Raw genomic sequence first — 25,711 nt, 5'->3', positions numbered from 1 at the left:
TACACATGTGTACTGAGTTTGGTGAAGATATCTCATTTACTTCTTGAGTTATAGCCATTTTAGTAAAATAGGCTCCTCCCACAACAATTTACCACATTCTAGTATTATTTACTATGATTCTAGCATGATTCACATAGTTTACCATGATTTTATCTTAGTTTACCTTGATTTACCATATTCTAGCATGATTTACCATGATATACTACATTCTAGTATGATTTACCATTGTTTACTGTGATTCTAGCATGGTTTACCATAGTTTATCATGATTTATCATGGTTTACCATGATTTACCCTGTTCTAGCATGATTTACCATGATATACCACATTCTAACATGATTTACCATAGTTTATCATGATTTATCATGGTTTACCATGATTTACCCTGTTCTAGCATAGTTTACCATGATTTACCATGTTCTAGCATGATTTACCATGATATGCCACGTTCTAGAATGATTTACCAGGATTCTAGCATGATTTACCATGATTTTCCACATTCTAGCACGATTTACCATAGTTTATCATCATTTACCATGGTTTACCATGATTTACCCTGTTCTAGCATAGTTTACTATGATTTACCATGTTCTAGCATGATTTACTATGATATACCACGTTCTAGAATGATTTACCAGGATTCTAGCATGATTTACCTTGATACACCACATTCTAGTATTATTTACTATGATTTACCATGATTTTATCTTAGTTTACCTTGATTTACCATGTTCTAGCATGATTTACCATGATATAACTCATTCTAGCATGATTTACCATAGTTTATCATGATTTATCATGGTTTACCATGATTTACCCTGTTCTAGCAGTTTACCATGATTTTATCTTAGTTTACCTTGATTTACCATGTTCTAGGATGATTTACCATGATATACCACATTCTAACATGATTTACCATAGTTTATCATGATTTATCATGGTTTACCATGATTTACCCTGTTTTAGCATAGTTTACCATGATTTACCATGTTCTAGCATGATTTACCATCATATACCACGTTCTAGAATGATTTGCCAGGATTCTAGCATGATTTACCTTGATACACCATATTCTAGTATTATTTACTCTGATTTACCATGTTTCTAGCGTGATTTACCATGATTTACCACATTACTAGCAATTATGTGAAGTGTCAGTGCAAATGAAGTGATAAACACTGACAAAATCTGATTGTGTTATAATAGTTATTGTTATATAAATGATTTTTAGAGTCTAAATATGAATGTGAGCACATGTGAAAAGACTTCATTAATAAGTAGAATGGCCAGCAGAGGGCAGTAGAAGACCACTTATTGGCTCACTTTCACTTTAAACTTCATGTTTTTCACCAGTTTTCTGCACTAAAGCAAACCAGTTTTTCCATGTTAACTCAATAATGCATGCTTACACACACCCACACACACACACACACACAAATAAACATACACAAATACAAATATGTTTTTAATGTTTTGGGATATGTTTTTGAGAAAATATATTTATTGGTCTATAGGAATTCCTTTGTGATCTAATAATATAAAAAAGAAAAGAAAAAAGATTGCTTTTTAAAGCATTTGTTTGTTTGCTAATACTGAAAACTAATGAAAAGGTCATGTGTAATCCTGCTGCTCCCTCTAGTGGACAGTGGTATTACAGCTTCCATCTTACAGTTGAAGTGATTGAATGAATTAATGAATGGGAATTTGGTTTTTCACTTTATATCTCTGGAACCAGAAGGCGAAAAATTCTGAAACTCAGAGCATAGATAGTGCTTGAGGAGACCTGTTGAATGAGACCATCACGGTGTTTTTGGGCGATTGGGGCCGGGAGTTATGACCGTTCAAAGGCATATCTTTTGGGGCTTTTATCTCTGGAATGCCCAGGGCAAATTACACCACATTTGAATCGAAGCTAGCCAAGGACGGGCCCTTTCCAACGAGCTCTCACACAAGGTTCGGGGTGGTCTGGGTCGGGAGTTACGGCCGTTTAAAGTCGGGGGTCCTGCGGACTAGCGATCCGCGGGGGGCGCGCTCCCAAGGCCCGCGACGACACGTTTCGATAAAGAGCCTGGAGAGGACCTTACCATCAAAATTTGAGCGCGCAACGACTTTCCGTTTTCGAGTTATGAATGAATTTGTATTCTTTGTATTGTATTTGTATGCTTAAATGCCGTTTTACTTTCGTTTTCCATTTCCATATCTCAGTGTGACACAATTGTCAATAGTAATACTCCAATAGATGAGTTTTGACAAAATGTGATTGTAAATGTTAAAATAATGATTTTATAAAGTCTAAACATGAATTATATAACAATATCAGAATCAGAATCAGAATCAGAAAGAGCTTTATTGCCAAGTGTGCTTGCACCCACAAGGAATTTTTCTTGGTACTGAAGCTTCCAGTGCACATATACAAATACAAATACAACAAGAACATAGTAATACAAATTCTAAGAATGAAAATATATAAAAAATAAATAAAAATAGTATAAAAGTAAAAAAATAGGGTCACAGTTGGGTTTAGTCTGAATAACATTTACAGATTATAAACATATTTACAGTATTTTGAGTAGTATGAATAATATAGATATAAATATCACCTGAGTTTATTGCACTAGACAGTGGGAGTATTGCACTTACAGGCATATGCTTTGGGGGGCATGTTAAGTGTTCAGAAGGGAAATGGCCTGTGGAAAGAAACTGTTCCTGTGCCTGGAAGTTCTTGTGGCCAGTGATCTGTGTCGCCGTCCTGACGGTAACAGTTCAAACAGGGGGTGTCCAGGGTGAGTGGAGTCTGTGATGATTTTACCTGCTCTCTTCCTCACTCTGGAAGAGTACAGGTCCTGGAGGGTTGGCAGGGGGGCACCAATAATCCTCTCTGCAGTCCGGACTGTCCGTTGTAGTCTCCTGATGTCCGATTTGGTAGCTGAACCAAACCAGACAGTGATGGAAGTGCTTAAGACAGACTCAATGACGGCTGAGTAGAACTGGATCAGCAGCTCCTGTGGCAGATTGAACTTCTTCAGCTGGCGAAGGAAGTACAGTCTCTGCTGGGCCTTTTTCACAATGGAGTCAATGTGATTTGCCCACTTCAGGTCCTGGGAGATGGTAGAGCCCAGGAACCTGAATGACTCCACTGCTTCCACAGTGCTGTTCATGATGGTGAGAGGGGGGAGTGCTGGGGTGTTTCTCCTGAAGTCCACGATCATCTCCACTGTTTTGAGCGTGTTCAGCTCAAGGTTGTTATAACTGCACCAGACAGCCAGCTGTTCAACCCCCAGTCTGTAAGCAGACTCGTCACCATTTTGGATGAGACCGATGACAGTGGTGTCGTCTGCAAATTTCAGGAGCTTGACAGAGGGGTCTTTAGAAGTGCAGTCATTAGTGTACAGGGAGAAGAGCAGTGGGGAGAGAACGCACCCTTGGGGGGCGCCAGTGCTGATGGTGAGGGTCCTGGATGTGAGTTTCCCCAGTCTCACTAGCTGCTGCCGGTCCGTCAGGAAGCTGGAGATCCACTGACAGATTGTGGATGGCATGGAGAGCTGAGTCAGTTTGGCTGTGAGAAGATCAGGGATGATGGTATTGAAGGCCGAACTGAAGTCCACAAATAGGATCCGTGCATAAGTCCCAGGTCTGTCAAGATGTTGCAGGATATAGTGCAGTCCCATGTTGACTGCATCATCCACAGACCTGTTTGCTCTGTAAGCAAACTGAAGGGGATCCATCAGGGGTCCGGTGATGTCCTTCAGATAGGCCAACACCAGTCTTTCAAACGACTTCATGACCACAGACGTGAGAGCGACAGGTCTGTAGTCGTTAAGTCCAGTGATTTTAGTTTTTTTGGGAACCGGAATGATAGTGGAGCGTTTGAAGCAGCAGGGAACTTCACACTGCTCCAATGATCTGTTGAAGATCTGCGTGAAGACTGGGGCCAGTTGGTCAGCACAGGCTTTTAGACAAGCAGATGAGATGCCGTCTGGGCCTGAAGCTTTCCTAGTCTTCTGTTTTTTGAAGACTCTGCTCACGTCCTCCACACAGACCTTAAGCTCAGGTTGGATGGCAGAAGGGGGGAGGAGAGGGGTTGCAGGAGGTGATGGTGGATGTGTGAAGTGCACATCAGGGCGGGTGTGAGGTGTGAGTCTGGGCTTCTCAAACCTGCAATAGAATGCATTGAGAGTGTCAGCCAGTTGTTGATTCTCCACAGATGGGGGGGATGGTGATTTGTAGTTGGTGATGTTCCTCAGGCCTCTCCAGACTGATGCCGGGTCGTTGGCCGAAAACTGGTTTTTCAGCTTTTCAGAGTAGCTTCTTTTAGCAACTCTGATCTCCTTTGTCAGTTTGTTTCTGGCCTGGTTATACAAGATTTTATCCCCACTTCTGTAAGCATCCTCTTTGGCATGACGAAGCTGTTTGAGTTTCCCAGTAAACCATGGTTTATCATTAGTGAATGATAAGAATGTCCTGGTAGGAATGCATGTATCCTCACAGAAACTGATATATGATGTTACAGTATCTGTGAGCTCATCCAAATCGGTGGCTGCATCTTCAAAAACAGTCCAATCAGTGCAATCGAAGCAGGCCTGTAGATCCTGCTCTGCTTCGTTGGTCCATCTTTTTACAGTCCTTAATACAGGTTTAGCTGATTTCAGTTTCTGCCTGTAGGTCGGTATAAGATGAACCAAACAGTGATCAGAGAGCCCCAAAGCTGCCCGTGGGACGGAGTGATACGCATTCTTTATCGTGGTGTAACAGTGGTCCAATATATTACTGTCTCTGGTAGGACATGTAACATGCTGTCTGTATTTTGGCAGTTCACGGGAGAGATTTGCTTTGTTAAAATCCCCAAGAATGATTAAAAGAGAGTCTGGGTACCTTTGTTCCATTTCAGCTATATGTTCAGCCAGCTGTTGTAGCGCCGCGCTCACACACGCGTCTGGAGGAATGTAAACATTCGCGAGAATGAATGAGGAAAACTCCCGCGGCGAGTAGAAAGGTTTACAGTTTATGAAATGAGCCTCTAAATTAGGAGAGCACATCTTCTTCAGTGTTGTTACATCTGAACACCAACTTTCGTTAATGTAGAAACACAATCCACCACCTCTCGTTTTCCCCGTTAGTTCCGCGATGCGATCCGCTCGGAACAGCTGGAAGCCCGGCAGATGTAGTGCGTTGTCCGGTATGGCTTCACTCAGCCAGGTTTCAGTGAAGCACAGAGCAGCGGAGTTTAAAAAATCCTTGTTAGTGCATGTGAGGAGAAGAAGTTCGTCCATTTTGTTAGGAAGAGATCGGAGATTCGCAAGATGAATACTGGGTAGTGCAGTGCGGAGGCCGCGCTCGCGGAGTTTAACCAGCGCGCCGGCGCGCTTCCCGCGTTTGCGTCTGACCGCGCGTTTTAACAACACCGCTGCGCCTCCAACGAGAATGTCCAGTAAAACGTCTGAGTAATCAAAATCTGTAAAAAACTTGTCTGGTGTGTGTTTCCTAATGTCCAGAAGTTCGTCTTTGGTGAAACTGATAGGAAAAGAATGACTAAACGCAGAACAAACGAACAAAAACAACACAATGACTGGAGAGCTCCACACCGAGGCAGCCATCCGCGGCGCCATCTTGATGAATTTAGGGAGTAGTATGATGAAATGACAGCAGGGGGCAGTAACATACCACTTATTGGCTTAATATGCCATGTTATTAATTTTCACATTTTTTACCTGTTATAGAGGCAAATTTTGTCCAATCTGTCTGAAATTTCCCATGCTTGTTAAGAGTCACATGTTCTGATTATTATGTGAACATTATATGATCATAGATAGAAAACACCATCTACAGCCAATACAGGCAATTTACCATAGGAAATATATGGTTTTAAAGTGTTTTAACAGCTATAGCGCCACCTATGGTCCGATCTCCATAAAAATTTCCATGCTTCTTTATCATGTTATGTCACATATGCTCACCAATTTTTGTGAAGTTCTGACTTTTTATTTAGGATTTATAGACGTTTGAGTATTTTGACACGCCCATTTTCTAAACACCCCTGTTATAGCCATCCAAATGCAAAAGTTCAACTTTTTTTTGATAATTATTGATCTAGAGAGTCCAGAGAATTGTACTACACTGGTCTGGTTCCGATCGGGCAAAAAACCTAGGACTAGTTCGCAAAAGTAGGTTTTTAACATGTTCGAGAATATTTAATGAACGGTTTGATTGACAGCAATGGTTCTTGAGGCAAAGTTGTTTAGCATGAGCAGATCTATCAAATGATATGCATTTTGTGATGATAAGTGTAACACCACGTGATTACAAAGCCATAAAACTTGTTAGCACCAACTAGTGGCCGATTTCTTTCAAAATTCTTACAGACCTCTAGGGCCATGAGTCGAACATGCCCACTGAGTTTCGTTCCGATCGGTCTCTGTTAACCGTGTCTAATAGGTGCTCAAACTTCATTGGCCAAAGGCGGCCATGTTTTTTGAGATACGCCAATGTCCTCATAGATATCCATGGCAACTTGGACCAAGACACTGGATACCAATCGGACTAATGGTCAGGTGGTTATAACCCTTTTCATGGTTTTTTCATGTTATAGCGCCACCTAGAGTGCAATCGTCGCGATTTTTTTACTGTGACCTCAGATTGAACTCATACACATGTGTACCAAGTTTGGTGAAGATATCTCATTTACTTCTCGAGTTATAGCCATTTTAGTAAAATAGGCTCCTCCCACAACGTTTATTTTGCACCCACTAGCGACCATGAATCGAAATTTCAATATTTTTTCAATAATTATTGATGATCAGACTCCAAAGAACATTTCTGCACTGGTTTGGTTCCGATCGGCCGAAAAACCTAGGACTAGTTCGCAAAAGTAGGTTTTTGAAAAAATTCAAAATGGCGGAAAATTTTCCCAGGCGGAAATGAAATCGGAGATATATGCCACCTATTGGCCAATCGGAGTCATAATTTGATAACCTCTCCTCGATTTTTGTACTACCATCTGGCAAAGTTTCAAGTCTCCAGCACTTACGGTTTGGGCTGCATGATGCGTTTTACGGCAGAAGAAAAATAATAAAAATCAGGACAATTACAATAGGGTTTCAGCACTTCGTGCTTGAACCCCTAATAAAAATCAGTACAATTACAATAGGGTTTCAGCACTTTGTGCTTGAACCCCTAAAAATCAGCACAATTACAATACGGTTTCAGCACTTCGTGCTTGAACCCCTAATCAGGATAATTACAATAGGGTTTCAGCACTTCGTGCTTGAACCCCTAATAATAATAATGTGAATGTGTGTTATCCCTGTGATGGACTGTCCATCTGTGCCCATCTAAGTGATTATGGCTGTCAAACATAAGACCACATTTTTTTTATCTCATTAAATTAATAGTAGACTGCTTAATTTCTGCTAACACTTTATTTCGATGCTCCAAACAGACATTCTACTGACTATAATTTACTTTGCAACTACATGTCAACTTCTAATATCCCAACTCCTACACCGAACAGTCTACTAATTCATAACTAATATTCTTATGAGAGTTAGTTGACATGTAGATGCAACGTTACTTATAATCAGCATATCTAAAGAATGTCTAAAAGGGGACCATCAAAATAAAGTGAAACCCAGGGTTCCTACACATTTTCCATTTCAATTCCATACTTCTCCATTCTTAAATTTCCAAACCTATCTGTAGATTTTTCAGATCATATTTAACATAAATGGTTCACACATTATTTTCAGCATTACATTTAGCATATAGTACATCTGTATCCGTACAGTCATCTGTATTTTTATTCTCTTTTTTTTTTCCATCGGTTTTCACAAAGTGATAACATGCGCTTAAATTATGAAAATAACCTAAAACACTTTATAACCTGCATATATATATATATATGATTTAGATCGTTTGTTCCTTTATCTTTTGCTGGTTTGAGTGGCACACACACACACACACACACACACACACACACACACACACACACACACACACACACACACATTAGTTAAGTGAGGTTCAAAAGAGACTCGCTTATGATAAAGACAAACAGTTTTGAAAATAACATTGAATTCATTCAGTCGTGAACAATAACTAAACAATCACTAAACTTTTTCCATGAAAAATTCATGACAAATTCATTTTTAGAACTTTATTATTCAAACTGAATAGGGGCAATAGTCTTGAAACACATTTTCCATACTCTGTTGTCTTTTCCCCATACTTATCCAGACCTGGAAATTACTCAAATCAAATTCCACACTTTTCCAAATTGCGTAGGAACCCTGGAAACAAATATTGTAAATTCTTTGTGCGTCATTTACTTTTTTTTTGTTGCTAGTTTTTTCTTTATTTGCTCAAGCACATCCAAAACTGGAGTTACACACTCTGACTATGTTCAAGTTCACTTGTGCACTGGCATCCTTTTGTGATGCAAAACATTAATGATTTTTTGGAAAAAGGGTTTAATAAACCCAAATGAAAAAAAAAAAAATGCCCTACTATCATATGCCTTTCCAGCAATTGACATATACACTATAGTGCACAAGTCAAAAGGACTTTTGTGTTACATGAAAAATAGCAGCCTTCAGGTTTGGAACAACATGAGGGTAATTAAATAATAACAGAAATTTCATTCTGGGCCGAACTATTTCAGCCTTCCCCAATTTTGGCCAGAGCTTGTGAAACGGACGTTTATTAGTGCCGATGAGAGCTCATCAAATGCCCCATTTGGGCTCCAGCTGCAGTATGATGAGGAAAGATGATTGCATGCTCTCATTTCATTCATCAACATTAACCACAACACTGATCAGATATAACTGAGTTAATATGATGCACCAGCCATGTATCATTTAATAATGCTGAGGGACTGTCAAATAAATCAGGAGATAATGAAAGGAGGAAGAATATAATTGCACAATGCCACGTTTCCACTTGGGAAGTGTTAGACTTCTAAATGACAGTGTGCGATCTATTAATCTTTTTTTCAAAGTCACTTATGCTTACAATACACCTTGAGTCTTTAATATAGACACTGATTGGGCTATTGATTATTGGGCTGGCATATGGTGTGAGTAAAGTGGTCTAAGTTACTTAACCAGTCAATACAGAGAGATCACCAATAACCAGAATCAGTTTTATAATAATAGCCTAGTAGTTCCATAATCTACCTTTATAAGCATAGATACTCAGCACTTACAGGAAACACTATCCACTTTTTAGCCGCCTTATTTTCCATTCCGCTTCTCCAAAGAATTTTTTTTTTCAATATACAGAAATTCTTCAGCAATTTATCCAACCATAACAATTCTAATCATAAAAAGCATTTAAGAATCAAGACATGAATTAAGAAAGAACAAGATATGGTTATAAATTATGGTTGAAGACACTCATTACTCACTCACTACTACTCATTGCGAATGGTATAATTGAATCAGAAATTATGGTCCAATACAAAACTATTGACCACTAACTACTGAGCGAGCTCCTTAACGCATTATAGTCCATCTCGTCTATTGCAATCTCATACCTAGAATATCAAAATCAACTGCAGGCGGTAGATCCTTTTCCTATTTAGCACCTAAACTTTGGAATAGTCTTCCTAACTTTGTTCGAGAAGCAGACACACTGTCAGTTTAAATCTAGACTAAAAACACTCTTTAACCTGGCATATACATAAGATATTATCACATTTCTATAATTCACATCCGTTAAAGGCTGCATAAATTAGGTAAACCGGAACCGCAAACACTTCCTGTAACACCCAATGAACTTGTTACATTGTTAAAAGAATGGCATCTTCGCTAACATTAGTTAGCCTTTTACCCTGAAGTTACCGTAGTCAGATGGATCCAGGCCGTATCCAGATCAGATGGAGGACCTGCGCCTAGACACGACCACAACGCATCCCTGAATGTTAGCAGAAATCCTGTCAACTACCTGTGAAGGCCTCATCGACACGACACATCCTCAGCAAAGACCACAAGATCCAGACAGGTCCTCAGCACAGACCTACAGTATGAGCAGCTTCATCCCCATACAGTAATGAATCCGATCTCCAAGCAAAAGGAACTGGATGAAATATTTTAGTCTACCGATCCACAATCTGATTTCTGACTTGTGATGCAGCCTGAATCCTAATGGCACCGTGTTCATTCATAGGCCAGAGGAGAACTGGACCTCCGACTGAGCCTGGTTTCTTTTTTCTCAATTCTGTCACCTGATGGAGTTCACTGTCGCCTCTGGCTTGCTTAGTTGGGGACACTTAGGGGCGGATTTACTAACAGCTTGCGCCAGCGCAAACCCTCTTTTGGTGTTAAAAAACTACTGTAAGGATTTACTAAAGACACACAAGCCGCATTTCCATTACCCTTCAAATTGCGCAAATTGAAATTGCGAATTGAAAATACGGCTAATGGAAACACGTCAATTTCGCGAAAACTCCCATTTATCGCAAAATTTTTTTTACGCTGGCATGAGGTGGCTTATCAGGCAATTCGAAAAAGAAATATTTCGCAAAACTGCAACTGTACAGGTCACCTGACGTAGATGACGCGGTATGTTTGGACAGAATACGAGACAGAGTTCTTTATTAAATTCATATAAGACAAAATAATTACAGGAATAATGGATTCTAAACCTCAAATAAATGCAACAATCAAGACCTCGAAGCAGATATGAGGGAGAAACACCCAGAAACACCTCATATGTGCTGCTCACAGGTATAATAAGGGTCGTTCCTTACCATTAATGCTAGGAAAACACACATACATCTCCTTCGATTAATGGCTAGTGCAGTGGCTGGGATATAGTACATAAACTACCAACGTCCGTTGCCATGGTTTTTGGAATGATTTTACTTATCGCGAGAGGAAAAAATGTTTTAGTCGCATAACATCAGTTAATGGAAACGCCGCCATTTCGCAATAGTTTTTTGTCGTTTTATGTTTTTTGTTAGAGTAAAATCGCACAAGTTTTGCGCAAATCTGTAATGGAACAGTTGAAAGCCTACAGTGAAAAATTTAAGCTGAAAAGGTGTGGACACAGTTATTTTGGCTGACCTTATTGCATACATGCAGATTCCCTTTCAGATGCAAAATTTATGGGAGGAGAATATTTAAATGAATCACACAAGGTGATTTACTAAGGTTTGCGCTAGTCAATTGACTGGTATTTGCGCCATTATTTATCGCCCAAAAGAAGCATGTTTTAAACCAGACGTTAAGTTGCGCTGCTCTTGGTAGATTGTGTTGGTCATTATGGAAATAATCTGGCTGTGTCTGTGTTCTTTAATTTGCGTCAGTAGATCACGCACTGAACTTTCCTCTTCATTGGTGCTTTTGTGGAATTGCACTCTCACGCTAATTTGCCGTTTATTAAATCTGCCCCTTATATTCAACAGTATTATTTATTTAACTGCACTTACACTATTGGATGAGAACTGAACTGGACGATGAAATAACTTTTTCTGCAGAACTGCTTTATAGATTAAATAAAAAAAATTGAATAATTGGCGATCTTCACAACGAAACTGAACTGAACCCAGCTGAACAATAACACTATTTTCTTTTAGAGCTGATGTACATCTGAAACGAACTGTTTGTATCATTGAATTATTTTCCTGTTTATCACTGTAAAGCTGCTTTTTATTTGTATCGGATATAGCGCTATATAAATAAAGGTGACTTGACTTGAGATAAAGTACAACATATTTAAGGTTTATTGAAAAATGTTCAAACACAGACACATTCTCAACACTGCTGTGTCATTGGCAATGTTTTATGAGAGTTGGCGGTCACACTGAACTCTTTTGATGTGATTCCCATTTTCATGGTAACAACAAATGATTGGTAGATCTCTTCTCAGGATTTTGGGTAGGATATCTCTCCAGGAATTAATTTTTTTCAAAAACTTGGAATCACATTGACATAATCTCTTAATTTCTGATGGCTCATGACAAGGCTGCTAAATATTTACTTTTAAACTCTACTCTGTTGTAGTTAAGTAATTTGCAATGTCATTAACCAATGGTATGTCAGAAACTTGGGATAAGAAACAGAAAATGTCACACTAGCGTTGAAAACAACTGGGAACATTTTATTGCTGGACATAGCTGTCAAGAGTCAAAACAACAACTGATGAACTAAAAACAATAACACAAAATTAAAAAGACTGCAGACAAATCTGAGTGCTGTAATGTGTTGAACAAAAAAAAAAAAAAAAAAGAATAAATATACATGAGCAAAAAAGATGAGGAATTCCACTATTGCCGACACAAATGGTCATAATGCAACAAACCTATAGAACTCAACAGTGCAACATGGTGAAAATCATAAATACACAGAATGAGACAGACAAAAAACAAATAATCATGGACTCCAGAAATGTGGTGGCAGTATGAATCCAATCCATCATCCACCTTTATTATAAGCTCTTGTAAGCTTGTTTAAATAAAAAACAAGAACCAGTAGTAAAATAACCAGTAACATGGAGCATTGTTAATGCGGAGGGTGTTTTCAACCAGTTGACGTCTTCTCGCACATCTGACTCAGTAACACCATTGAGACAGAATAGCATCTTTCATAACACTATGCATATAGAGTGGGGTCCAAACGTCTGAGACCACAGAGTTAAAATGTGTCTGTTTTGCATCTGTTTTTGTCATAATAAAATACACAAGGAATTTGAGTAAAAAGTAGGAATTAGTCAAGAGTTTTTAATTGTCTTTGTTTTTGGTATGTCCCACAAGTTTGACCAGCTGATCCATGTTATCCAGCGCAATTTGTGCACATCAATGGAAGCAATCAGATCCATTGTCAGATTTGGAGTTTTTTTTTCAGATTTGGACAAATTATATATAACTTATATAACGTTTTGAAAGTTTTACAGATTTTCAATGTGGGCTCAGACTTTTGGACTTTACTGTATGAGCTACAATAAACTAGATGTTTGTTCAGTTGGTACAGATAGAGTATGAAAATTTCAAAATCAAATGTTATGTACAATAATGAGCTACAAAGTACCACATCTATGATGTAATAAAATATGTAAACATATTTATTGTTTGACACAGTTGACTGTGACAACATGAAATATACACTCATTCACATTGAATTCATCTTCCGCAAATCATATTTCAGCCCTCCTTCAGACAACAGATTACTTCGCTCACAGTTGCTCCATATTTGAGACGTGTGTAGCAAATGACTTAAGCAGTCAAAACTGAAAGGAGAATCGCAAATTGAATGTAGAATGTCTCGTTTTCCATTTGTAATAGATGGATTTTTTTTCAGTTGAATCTGTTTATACAAGGCAGACCTCAATCAGAGTATGAATATTAAAGCAAGTTAGTACTTGATGGACACTGGAAGAGAAAAGGATGAGAAATAAAAGCAGAAACAAAGGAAAAATGAGTATGCTAAAAAACAACAAAAAAACAACAACATTTGTTTAATGGAACATTTCTTCTCCTGCTTGGGTTAGAAAAGTACTGTTTTATGGCAAATTTTCCCACTTTGCATCTTCAAAACAACATCCTCTAGATCTCCTCTTTGCAAAGATATCAGTACTACATCACACACATCACATGCATGCCCAAAATCATGACCATTACCCATGATCTGCGTTGATTTGTACAGGGTTACAATGGACAAGGGTTGCTTTTTTTTCTCCTTTTGTCTTTTTTTTTTACACCAAGTATTTTGTACCTTAGAAAGTCACTTGAGGGATAACAATGTAACAATGAGATATTTTACACTGGCATTGTCCCACAACCAGACAGAAAATAAGGTATCAAGGTCCCCAGAGTCCTATTTGCCTTCTCCCTATACGCTTACCGTACGCTTAAGTGTGCTTCAGATCACAGAGCTTGGAAATGGGTTCATTTTGACTCAGTGAGTTTGAGTTTTTAAAGGACTTTTTTGTGTGTAAAATCACGGTTTCCTGTTCAAGTTTTTTTTCTTTGTATTTTGTCATTTGGATTTCGTTTTATACATAGTATTCCTTGTCCTTGTCTTTGGGTCTCTTGTTGCTGGCACTCTTAGTGCTGGGCTGTTTGTCTTTCACTACCGTGCCATTATTCTGTGCCGAATTGCTAATGTAGTTCCGTGTTTCATCTACCTGATAGGAGCCCTCGTCCCTGTTCCTGTATTTGTACATGGCATAGAGAAGGATGAGGATGCACAGGGCGGCAGCAGAGATGATCCCGACCACCATGCCCGTAGTGCTGCTGGACTCGCGTATTACCTCCGAGGCACCAGGGGGCACTCTCCTGATACCCGGCTCGGTGGGCAGGGTGCTGGGGATGGTACGCAACATGGGCTGCGTGATGTACGGCCCCTTCGGTTTGGTGCCATCCATGTCCAAAGATGTGGGGAGTGGGAGCAGCACTATGTCCGGTTGGGGTTTGATCTCACGGTTGTTCATTTTCCCGGCGGGGATTTTAGGAGCGGCTTCGGGCATGACGGGGGACGAGCTCCTGAGGTCAGGCAGAGGGGGGATGGCCGTAGTCCTGCCCGCCTCAGAGGCCTTGCTAGGTTTAAAGTCCTTTACTTCCCACTTGGGTGCGAGAGCTTTGTAGCCACCTTCGTAAGTCGACGTGGTCAAGATCTTATCTGTTACCAGGGAGAAGGTGGTGTAAAAATCTTCATCGTCAGTAGGGGGGAGGCTAGAGTCGAAGGCCTCCCCAGAGCCAAACCCCGAAATCACCAAGCCATCACCATCATCATCATCACCATCATCATCATCACAATCATCGCTGCCTTGGTGCGACAAGCAAGGTACCCCCGCCTCGGTGGCAATTGACAGGGACTCTTTTGTGGTCTTAATAATGGTGAGGACGGGGTGAAGGGTCGGGGGAAGGGGGATGAAAGGGGCTCGAGTGGAAACAGGGGGAATGTCTATGGGATCCTCGACTAGAACGGGGATGACTAACTCCCCTCCTGGGAAGCAGAAGAAGAAGAAAGGAAATTAGTGTCCATTCAAGTTCGGCTGCTTACTAAACAGGCAACTGTACATGACCAATTAAAGCAAAGCAAGAATATTTGGAAAGCAATATGACAAAAAACACTCTTGGCCAAAACAAACCAAGAAAGAACAGAAAGAAAGAACAGAAATGTGAAAATGCCAGGTACATTTATCAAAAGGCTTGTAGGGACATGCAGGGTCTTGAGCTTTCTTTATGGTGTATTTAACTGACCTCTACATAACACCTATTACTCACAATTACTGTGCCCCTGCCACTTGGAGCATCCGAAACAAGTTAAACTAATGAACATAGTCTTTAATTTTGCTACATCTTGAGAAGTGTAGAGGTGAAAGTAAAAAACTGAGCTGATCTGACTGCTCACGTTGTAAATTCATTTAGGAAAATTACGTGTAAGCATCATGTTGGATCAACAAACATAAGACCAATGAAGAGCGTAATATATTGAACACTCCCAAAAAATACTATTATTGTATTGAGATTTCTAATTTTCTGAGCGGCTTATCAAGACTAGAGGAAATCACTTTATTACTTTTCTCTTTCAAGTCTGTCACACTTGAGATGAAAGCCAATTGCCTTTTGACAGTTCTTATGAAATTGCCACAATGGCACAAGTCACAAGACAGTTCAACAACACCTGAATGTTTCGTCTCATATGTGAACACTTAATGTCATACTATAGGTTTGATTCACACAATTCACATTGAGGGTGATATTTTAATTGTTGAAAACATTACATACACACATTGGGCTTCATGCAATTTAAAAAAAAAAAAAATAATAATTTAAGTTAAAACGTAAAACCATTCCTAAGTAAACTGACGCATTCAGCTCACGTGGTTAATGGATTTTTTAACAATTTACAATAAGGCCCAGTGTTTTTACAAATAAAACCTGGTTGTTTTTCATGAAGACACATGTTTTTCTATTGTACATTTCTTGAAGATTTTTTCCTTTTTTTATTGTTACAAGGGATACATCCAGATGCTGATTGAATCTGCTCAAACTTACACCAAGGTGGCTTCGCTGATTACAAACATAGGGCACTATAAGGCAACACAGGTCTCAAACAACAGACCAAAAGAAACAAAAGGAAAGGAAAGAAAAATGAAAAGCAATGCAAACAACTGGTTAATGGTTAGAGCAAATCACTAGAAACATTCGCAAACCAAATGCACAGTCAAAGAGAGTAGTAAGCACATAAAAAAGAAAATTATTCTAAAAAATAATAAGCCTATTAAACAATTCATCAAAAGGTGGAAGCATACCAACAGTTCTGTGACTTACATCAACAAATTGCCCGCATGATTTTGGCAGGAAGAAAAAAATTTACAAAAGAAAGTTGTGTAAGAATGCTTGGGAATAAGTATGGTTAATCTTTAAAAATGTAATTAGGCAATCAATTTATCCTCTAATTTTATATATAATATTTTATATTTTAATTTTATATATAATATTCTTAGACAAGATGATACAGGGAGGCAACGACACATACATTCACACCATGACATGAAAAATAACTTCACCATTCTGCTCATTTGTTCTTTCTTTTGATAAATAAATCATTTTCTCTACAAAAGAAAACTGTACATTTTTTTTAAGATAATTTAGCTTTTAAGTATCTACAGATACATATTTTCTTTTTAACATGAATTCTTAAACAATAGAATGACTGTACATACTGTACTGTTGCTATCAGAGGAGAAAGGGAGGGTCGAGAGAGAGAGAGAGAGAGAGAGAGAGAGAGAGAGAGAGAGAGCAAGGGAGGGGCCTATGAACAGACTAGGTAGGAAATGACATAGATGGAAGTGAACGTGTACGTCAGTTGCCATGTCCATGTAAGGGCGGTACGAAGCGGTCGGGCGGCAATAGAGCTTTGGGCTGTAAGGAAGGGATGGGGATATACAAACAATGAGCATATACATGCCCATCTACCAGATCATATAGAACTCAAGACTGACACTCATACTGACCCTAAGCTGCAACTTCTGTCCCATGCAGTTTTAATGTCAGATTTAGATTTAAACAATTTAGGAGTCAGATTTCCACTGGGAAAAATAATGACTACAATTTTAACTGATTTTGAATGTTTGGAGTAGATAGTGGTGAATAAAAATTAGCATCTTTTTTTTTTCTTAATAAAAATTATCTGTATAAATAAATACTTGTATATAAAGCTATCAAAGATATCAAATATTGATCAAGCTAATCAAGAAAAAAAAAAAAAAAAAAAAACTAAACAGGAATCAATATAGAACATATATAAATATACACATATAAATATAAATAATACATATATAAATATAGACAAACCAGACGATATACATGTATACACATGTATACATGTATAAGCAATAAAAATGAATAACTGAAAAAAATTCTCTCACACTATCAAGATTGAAATAATCAGAAAACACATAGTGAAGCCAAACAGAGGAGGGACACTGTACCGTCACCACCTTCACAACTAATAACACCATTATTAGTTTTCTTTTGTAAATCTATTGTTAGTAGTTTGACAGCACAAAGCAGGGGATGGTGTATTTCAGGAAAAGGAGGAAAAACAATTTTTTTGGGGGGGGATTTTCACTGCAAGGTGAAATCATGGTTTTTAACAAGTTGCATTTAGGGAAAGTAGAATCACAGCACTGCAAGCTTGGATCAGGAGGGCTGAGAACAGGGTTACAGGATATTGAGAAATCCATGGGCTAAAGGCTGTGGGATATCAACTCGAATCAACCAAACCTCAATCTCAATACAGAGATAAAGTCCTCGTTGATCTTATGACCACTTGAACATAATGCTAATCCTGAATGCATTCGGCCAATTTAGAACAGAAATATTCTGCAGAAATCATTGCATTAACCAACAGCCGTTCGCTCAACATAAATGACAGTAAAGACTTGGGAATTCCACAAATTAGCATCCTTACAAGACAGAAAACATATCTGTGAGATGTCTCTAACAGATCCATCAAAAAAGAGTGCATTTAAATTTGTATGCATGTAGAACATGAGAGAGATTATTGTATTATGCAGTTAATCAGTATGGGGTTTTTCAATGGTTGATATTGTTACTGATTATCTGGTGAGCAGAGCAATTTAATGACTCAAAACAAGTGGAAATTTTTTACTAAACCTACAAAAACCTTGTATAAATTAGTTTAACAGTTGAAACTAATTTTGCTTTGTTTATCACGTTTCACTGATTCCCTAGTTCGTCCTGAGCTAAATGGGTGAATTTATTGGCTTCAGATGATTTGATCAAGATGAAGGCATCTACTAAAACCACAGGCACATAGATAGCGCCACAGAGGACCCCGACATGTCTCAGTAAATACTTTAATCGCACATTAGCTATGATCATTTTCACAGTGTTTTAATTCAGCTCAAACATTGTGTGCTTGTCTTAGGGGACTGTATTTGTTTTGCAGAGAGGAGATAGGAGGAAATGTTCTTTGGGCTAAGCTCCATTACATAGTAAACACTTCCACACTGCATTAAGCCTCCAGCTCAGCTAGATTGCAGTGTTCTCTGCATTTGCTTACAGGAGTTCATTCTTGTAAACAAATGTGAAGGGCCACCCTCTTTCTCAGCTGTTAATGCTCTCTAAAAATGTCTCCAGCACAAAATTCCACGTTTAGAGCGGAGAGGATGCGAAACGAAAGAAATTAACCATAACAGCTGACATTCACAGTAGTGCTCTCTCTCTTGCGGCCCCAACCAAATCCAAGTGCCCTTGGTCCAGATATCCGTGCCTAAACTCCATGCATCTTGTTTTCGCTGAGTCGAGCCAAACAGCAATGGATGCCGCAGGTGTGTGGGGCTAAACCTGCCTGATCCCCGAAAAGAGGAGTATGTGTGAGCTGGCCCCTGTGGTTCAGTCAAATCCTTTTGTGTCAACCATGCATTGTGCCCAGTCTGCGACTATTGCGGTTTTCCTCTGATAACTCATCAGCAGTATGAGAACTGAAAACCCTGGGAAATGAGAAGGCTGCGTAACTGCTGAGGGGCTGTTTTTATAGATACAAAAACTGACCTTTATGACATTTCCTCAAAGTATCAGATTGCACTGGATTGGGCAAATGAGCCAGCGCTAAGCTCCGCCCTCCTTGGTTAAAGTTAATCCTCTATGAATTGAGATTTCAAACATGGCTATTTTTTAGTAAATTGTGCTCATAAATTGGCAGTTATTTAATAATTATTTAATAAAGAGTTATTTAAAACTTTATCAGTGAATTCAACATTGTACTATGAGCTTTTTACTTTTACTTCATTAATCTGTAAATACATGAATGTTAACATTCAATTACTTAGGAGCAAAAAAAAAAAAAAAATGCAGTGTGTTTTTTTTTCTGTCGTACTTTTAGTAAATACTAGAGGTGTAATGATACCCACAAGTCACAATTCAATATCACGATACTGAACTCATGATACAATATTATTGCGATACTCCAAGACATGATAAAAGGTTTAAAAAAATGCTAAATTTGGTATTATATTGTGTGTGTAAATGAATAGGCTTGGACTTGGTGCTGGAAACCCAATGCACAGGACAACAGTGACACCAGAATAAAAATATTGATGATTCTGAAGCTGAAATACAGAATTATTTTAGACGAATATGTTTGCACTCTGTCACTGTCTAGATATATTTAAATAATGTAGGCCACTTTTTACTGGTAATATAAAACATTTAGCATTATCAGGACCCACAAATATTCCCCCATTGCATTATTATACATTATATTCAACATTATATATTGCAGTTTAATGTAGTACTGACACTAAAACTTGAATTTTTTCTCACACACCTCACACAGTAATTTTTATTCTGGTATCCTAAACCAGAGGCATGCGACCACTGTCTGCTGCACAATGTGTTGTATGGACATTAAACAGCTTTAAACAGTTAACCTTTAATTGAGACCTGCTTCAAAGTGATAGCCGGCCCAACGGGGCCTGACTACACCAAACTTCAGTGACCAGTAACCAAACTGCCAGTGGTTCAGTGACCCGTTCCTTAGGGTCCCATGCTCTCTGTGGACCTCTCCACATGCTCCTGACTGATGTCTTGCTTTGAAGACTGTTTTTCCATCTCAGTAAACTGCGCCGATGACAGCACGATGAAACCTTAGGGACCCTACAGACCCAGCATCAGTTTTACTTTAAAAGACTCTTCCTTCTTGAACTACACTACCCACCCCCAATGTCAGTTGTTTTGTGCATGAGTTTGAGTTTATTTTCAGTCTTTAGGCAAAGTTCACTCCTATAAACTAGTCATCAACATACAGTAGGCTCACTGGAAAAATGTGCCTCTACTCATTTAGACATTTGCAACACATAATCAGCTATATACTGTATGTAAAGCTTTTCTGGCATTGTTAAAACTGTCGGTTAAGTTTAAGGTTTAGGGTCAGTTAGGTTTAGTGTCATTAACCTTGTAGCGCCACTCAGCGGACATTTAATTTTTCAAACTGCCACGATACGTACAAAAACCAATGTACGTTTACGGTAATTTGTTTCATATAGGGTACAACAGGGCTAAAGGCGCCTTTGATTTTATTTTCCTCTTAACAACTTAGATGGCACAAAAATTTGCCACAGCACTTTCCAAAACATCCGCTTTTCAAGATGCACGTGGAAATTTGACTGATCCTTGACGCGATCGGGGGCTGCAATGCAAAGTTGATTCTGCGCTAATTTGATCTAATATTTGATGTTTTTTAAAATGCTGTAGATTTAAGTAGCAAATGAGAATCTCTAAAATTATTGAGTATATTTGAGACAAAAGTCTTTTCATTTTTCAAATTTTCATTTTGGTTCAAGATAATTAAAGCAACAGTTTTTCAACAATGGATTTTTTTATTTTTTTTTAAACGTAAGGTATTTGGGGTAAAAGGCACCCATGCTGTTGGGGCTGAAGGCACAATAATTAACATGATAACCAGCTTAGATATTAAATATCATATATTAAGTTGGGTCTTAGAGATACCCACCATTTTTTATAATGAAACCATCATATTAAAAAATATGATATTAATCATACCATATAATAAAATATATATTGTTACTAAATGATTCATTTCTATACACTGTGTTTTTGTTAAAACACCCTGACAAGCCCCTAACCATTATGCCTATTTTGAAAAACTGATCATTTATATCATCATGCCAAGCCTTGCCTATTTAGAACATTAGAATCACGACAAGATTTTAGAGTTTCCCCCTGTAATTCAAAATGTAACCCCTGTTCATTATATAATGTTTAATTTGCCCTGTTGTGGAATTCCCATCAGTTCAAAAGTGTTCAAGAGTTTCACAGAACACAGTGCAAAAATACAAGAAACAACATCAGCAGGACATCAGACAGATAGAACAGTCAAAGACAAAGACATCAGCACACAGACAGATGATAAGCACGTCAGCACAAACGGTCAGCCCGTTAGCAAACGCATGGGTGGAGAAGCACACAAGATGGAGCCGATAACTTCCATGCAAGAGTCATGATGGATATCTCCCACTGGGGATTGGTTAGTTTGCAATCAATGCATGCCACAAACGCGACTGATCAGATCAGTAGCAACAAATAGAATAGAAAAACAGATATACTTTTGTGGCAATAAAATTCTTTTTATGCCATCTGCATTCAAACAGACATGTCTATGCAGAAAGGCACTGAAATAAAGATGAGATCAAGGATGGGGGGGGGGGGGGTCGGTCATTCTTTCACACACAACTTTCTTGAGACAGAATGGGGTTGCCTGAACAAGGCAAAAATTATAAATAAAATATATGATGGCAAGAAAAGATTTTGTTGCCTTTTATTTCCTGTTGTATAGAATGTGGGGATGTTTAATTTTAAGCCTAATGGCACAAAACATAACAAAAATGAGGAAAAGAATTATTACGGGTTTTTTTTCCAACCACCAAAATTCCATGCGGCACAAGATGAGATGAAACAAGAGGATCATCTTTAATCCTGGAAAATGGAAGGATGAGGACATCAACGAAAAAGCCCCCCAAAAGGGGGAAAAAAAGTGAAAATGCTGGGAAATGCGGCAAATTAACCAAAATCACATAAATGGGATGTCAAAGAGTGGATACAGAAGGAATATGTTTTTCTACATGAAGAAAGGTTTACCAAAACAGAAACAGAACAGAAAAGTATCATGCAAACTGTCCACGAAATCTGAAGCGAAGGTCAGACTGATGATGTGAATTTCTGTGTCAACATGAAATCGTATGAGTGTGGTGGTTTGTGGCTAAGTGTACTCGCATCGAATGTCAGAGGAGAAACGATGAAAGTTAACACTGGTACCGTCCCTAAGCATACTTCCTGTTGCCACTGAATTTGAGAGGACTTGGGGCTGGTATTAGATTTAACGCAGTTAGGGAGAATTTATCTGAAGTGCTGCCATCAGGTTTAAAAACTTGCAGAGAGTAAATCTTTGTATAATGAGCAGAGTGACCTTGTAAGTTTGAGAGAAATACGCTGTAAAATTAACAAACAAATAAATAGGGGCCATCTGTAAAGTCAAAGGTAATGACGGAACCATATGAATTCTAGCCTGCCAGGTAAACAGGTATGACACACTATAAAAACGATTATAACAAAACATTGCTTTTGCTAGAAGTTGTTTTTATGACTGAACAGATAGTGCAAGAACAAACAAACAAAACCTGTTTTAATTGGTATATTTGGAATTGGGGGTTTAAAAAAAAACAAACAAAAAAAACAACGGGCAAAGCAGGACATATGCTTTGTATACTTCAGGGTGTAGTTCGAGGTAAATTTAAGGGCCTTGATTAGTTTTTTCCGAAGGCATTTTGGAGCAATTAAAGGCCCTTCAGTTGAGGGTCACTGTGATTTAAGACATGTTCCTGGATCAACAAATGTGCTGATCCTGGAACAACATTCCTGTCCGAAAACTTGGTCCTAATCTTATACCTACTCCTATTCAGAAACACGCTGTACTAGGTAAAATCACGTTCACCTTCAGTTGAGAGGTACTGTACCAATACATGAATGTGAACGTGAGTTCACCAAGTACAGCATGTTCCTGGATCAACATCTTTGTTAAAGGATTAGTTCACTTCAGAATTAAAATTTCCCGATAATTTACTCAGCCCCACGTCATCCAAGATGTTCTTTCTTCAGTTGAAAAGAAATTAAGGTTTTTGAGGAAAACATTCCAGGATTTTTCTCGATATAGTGGACTTTAACAGTTATCAAAGGGTTGAAGGTCCAAATTGCAGTTTCAGTGCAGCTTCAAATGACTCTATAGGATCCCAATAAATATATAAAAGGTTTTTTTTTTTTTGAAAATGAACGATCGTTTGGCTAGATAAGACCCTTATTTCCCTTTGAAGCTGCATTGAAACTGTAATTTGGACCTTCAACCCATTGATAACTGTTGAAGTCCACTAAGGAGAAAACTCCTGGAATGTCTTCCTCAAAAACCTTAATTTCTTTTCGACTGAAGAAAGACATGAATATATTGGATGACGTGGGGGTGAGTAAATTATCAGGAAATTTTAATTCTGAAGTGAATTAATCCTGGAACAACACTGCAATCAATCAAGTTTAGGTTTACAACCAGGGTTATGTGCTTCTACATCAGTGATATTCACCTATCATTTCCCTCTGATTTTAGGGATAAGTTATGGGTAGGTTTAGGTTATGGATGGGGTTAGGGCAGGAATTCGGACAGGAATGTTGTTCCAGGATCAACAAAATATGTTGATTCAGACCACTGAACTTTCATTAACTAAACAACCCTAACATCCATAATGGCCTTGTAAGCACAAAAATCAACAGCAGGGTTTTTATGTTCTGTGATGGCTGACGGCAGGAGTTTGATGAATCCCAAGTTCTTTAAAAAACGTACAAATTAATACGTCATACTTATACTGCGCAAAACATTTGTTTAACCTTGAGGAAACAGAAGCTATATGTGGAGAAAGGTGAGCACAGAAATTCGAAGATATCTGTTCTCTATTAGATGTTTAAAGGCAAGCCTTCAATGTGAGGAAACAAAGGAACGAACAGGAAGGAGGAGTTGTTTCTGTTGCGGTTAGTCCGATACACATCAGAAATCTCTATGCTGAAAGCATTATTCTTTTTGATTTGTAAACATCTCAAAATGTATCATCTGTCAAAGACGCACACACACACACACACACACACACACACACACACACACACGCACTGCAAGAAATCCATTGTGTACAGGATTGATACATTTTGAAGCATCAGAGTGAACTACATGGAGTTTGATACTAATTTTGTACTTTTGGAATAAAGTTTGGCTCTCTGTTGATTGCTGAGAGGACAAAATTAGTATAAACACAGAACCATGTTAGTGACATTCGGCCCCATAATAAAGTGTAACTCTGAAACAGGCCAATGCTTCCTGACTCTTTTAATTCAATTACAATATCATCTGCATGTGAACTGATTTAGACAAATCAGTCCACAAGCTATTTGGATTCAGTACAACAGTGGTCCCAAAAAGTGTTTGGACACTTAAGTCACACCTTAAAATGTATGAATATCACTGCAAAATAGATTACAAAATATCAAAGCAAGTGACATTTATTTAAAGACCAACACTTTTCAGGCAAACAATAATGTTGTTAAAAATATTCAATAGATATACTGTTCAAAATTTAGAAACCGTAGCACAGCACAGAATAAGCAATGAGCTATTCACACAGAATGCATTCTTGTGTTCAAATACATTTTGTTCTCTGCCAAATTTCTCTTAAATATTTCTCTTAAATATCGTAACTTTAAAGCAAATCTATATACATATATCAGAGTAAAATATTTACAGTATCAATGCAATTCATAGTGATTTATTTGATAAATGAATCAGCATTTTATGTATCATACCAACTATTGAAATAATGATAGCCTCAAGTATAATTAATTAACAGACACTTTCTGAAAGTCAGACATTAGTAGAACATGTCCACAGTTGATGTTTTGGAGTCAAGTGACTTAAAAATGAAAAGTGTCTTAAAAGTTATCACAAAAAGTTTCTCCTAAGAAAAGATCTAGCATAATTTGTTTGCAGATGCCATTTGCTTTGCTATTTTATATTCAAACCAATTCAACATACAAACATTTAATATGACTTAAGTGTCCAAATACATTTTGGGACCACTGAATATCACTATAGATGTATGCTTTTGATTGCTTTTGAGAGTCTTTTAGTGACACTTTTGAAGTTACACTGGGTTCTTATGGGGATGATGCTTTGAGAGGGAGAACTCAAATATAAGAGAGTGAGAGACCAAGTTTAAGCAAGCACAACCATAACACACCCATCCCACCTGTGTGTCCCCCGTCACACTCCTCCAGATCCTCGTCGTCGCTGGAACATTCTGCGGAGGACACAATGTCATCCGTCGTCTGCTGGATCAGCAAGAGGCGTGTGGAGACAAAACAAACAGAACAAACATTTAAGTGAAGCCAAATCTACCAACACAAAAAGGATCATGGAGCAAGCATTATATTCTACTTCTCTCCCCTATTTCTCAAGGGCAGCAGACTGGATGGGGACTGAAATGTCAGGTTTGTTTTTCTCTTTGGGTTTATTTATGGTGGCTGACTCTTCATACTTCGTCTACCATCTCCAGCTTCTCGAGGGCCGTCACAGATAATCACTGTCTCTGGATGCTTCCTTCTGCTGGCCCATCGGCACCTTCCTCTATCCCACAATCC

General features: G+C 38.3%; 1 protein-coding gene across 16 annotated transcripts in view; it reads right to left on the bottom strand.

The window, feature by feature from the left end:
• Positions 1-12,079: 12,079 nt before the first annotated feature.
• nrxn3b (neurexin 3b) overlaps positions 12,080-25,711 on the bottom strand; it is an 812,755-nt gene continuing 799,123 nt past the window's right edge. For 6 of the 16 annotated variants that reach the window (XM_079888939.1, XM_079888954.1, XM_079888949.1 and 3 more), the window contains 2 exons: positions 25,321-25,402; positions 12,080-14,936 (listed from right to left, as the gene is read on the bottom strand). In XM_079888939.1, the coding sequence (XP_079745065.1) occupies positions 13,984-14,936; positions 25,321-25,402 (1,035 nt within the window). In that variant the 3' untranslated portion in view covers positions 12,080-13,983. Of the gene's footprint in view, positions 14,937-16,714; positions 16,862-25,320; positions 25,403-25,711 lie in introns of those variants that run through there. The other 10 variants (XM_079888947.1, XM_079888940.1, XM_079888951.1 and 7 more) reach the window with 4 other exon arrangements.

The sequence above is a fragment of the Squalius cephalus genome, assembly GCF_949319135.1.
Source record: "Squalius cephalus genome assembly, chromosome: 12".
Taxonomy (NCBI): domain Eukaryota; kingdom Metazoa; phylum Chordata; class Actinopteri; order Cypriniformes; family Leuciscidae; genus Squalius; species Squalius cephalus.
This window is presented reverse-complemented; position numbering and strand designations above follow the sequence as displayed.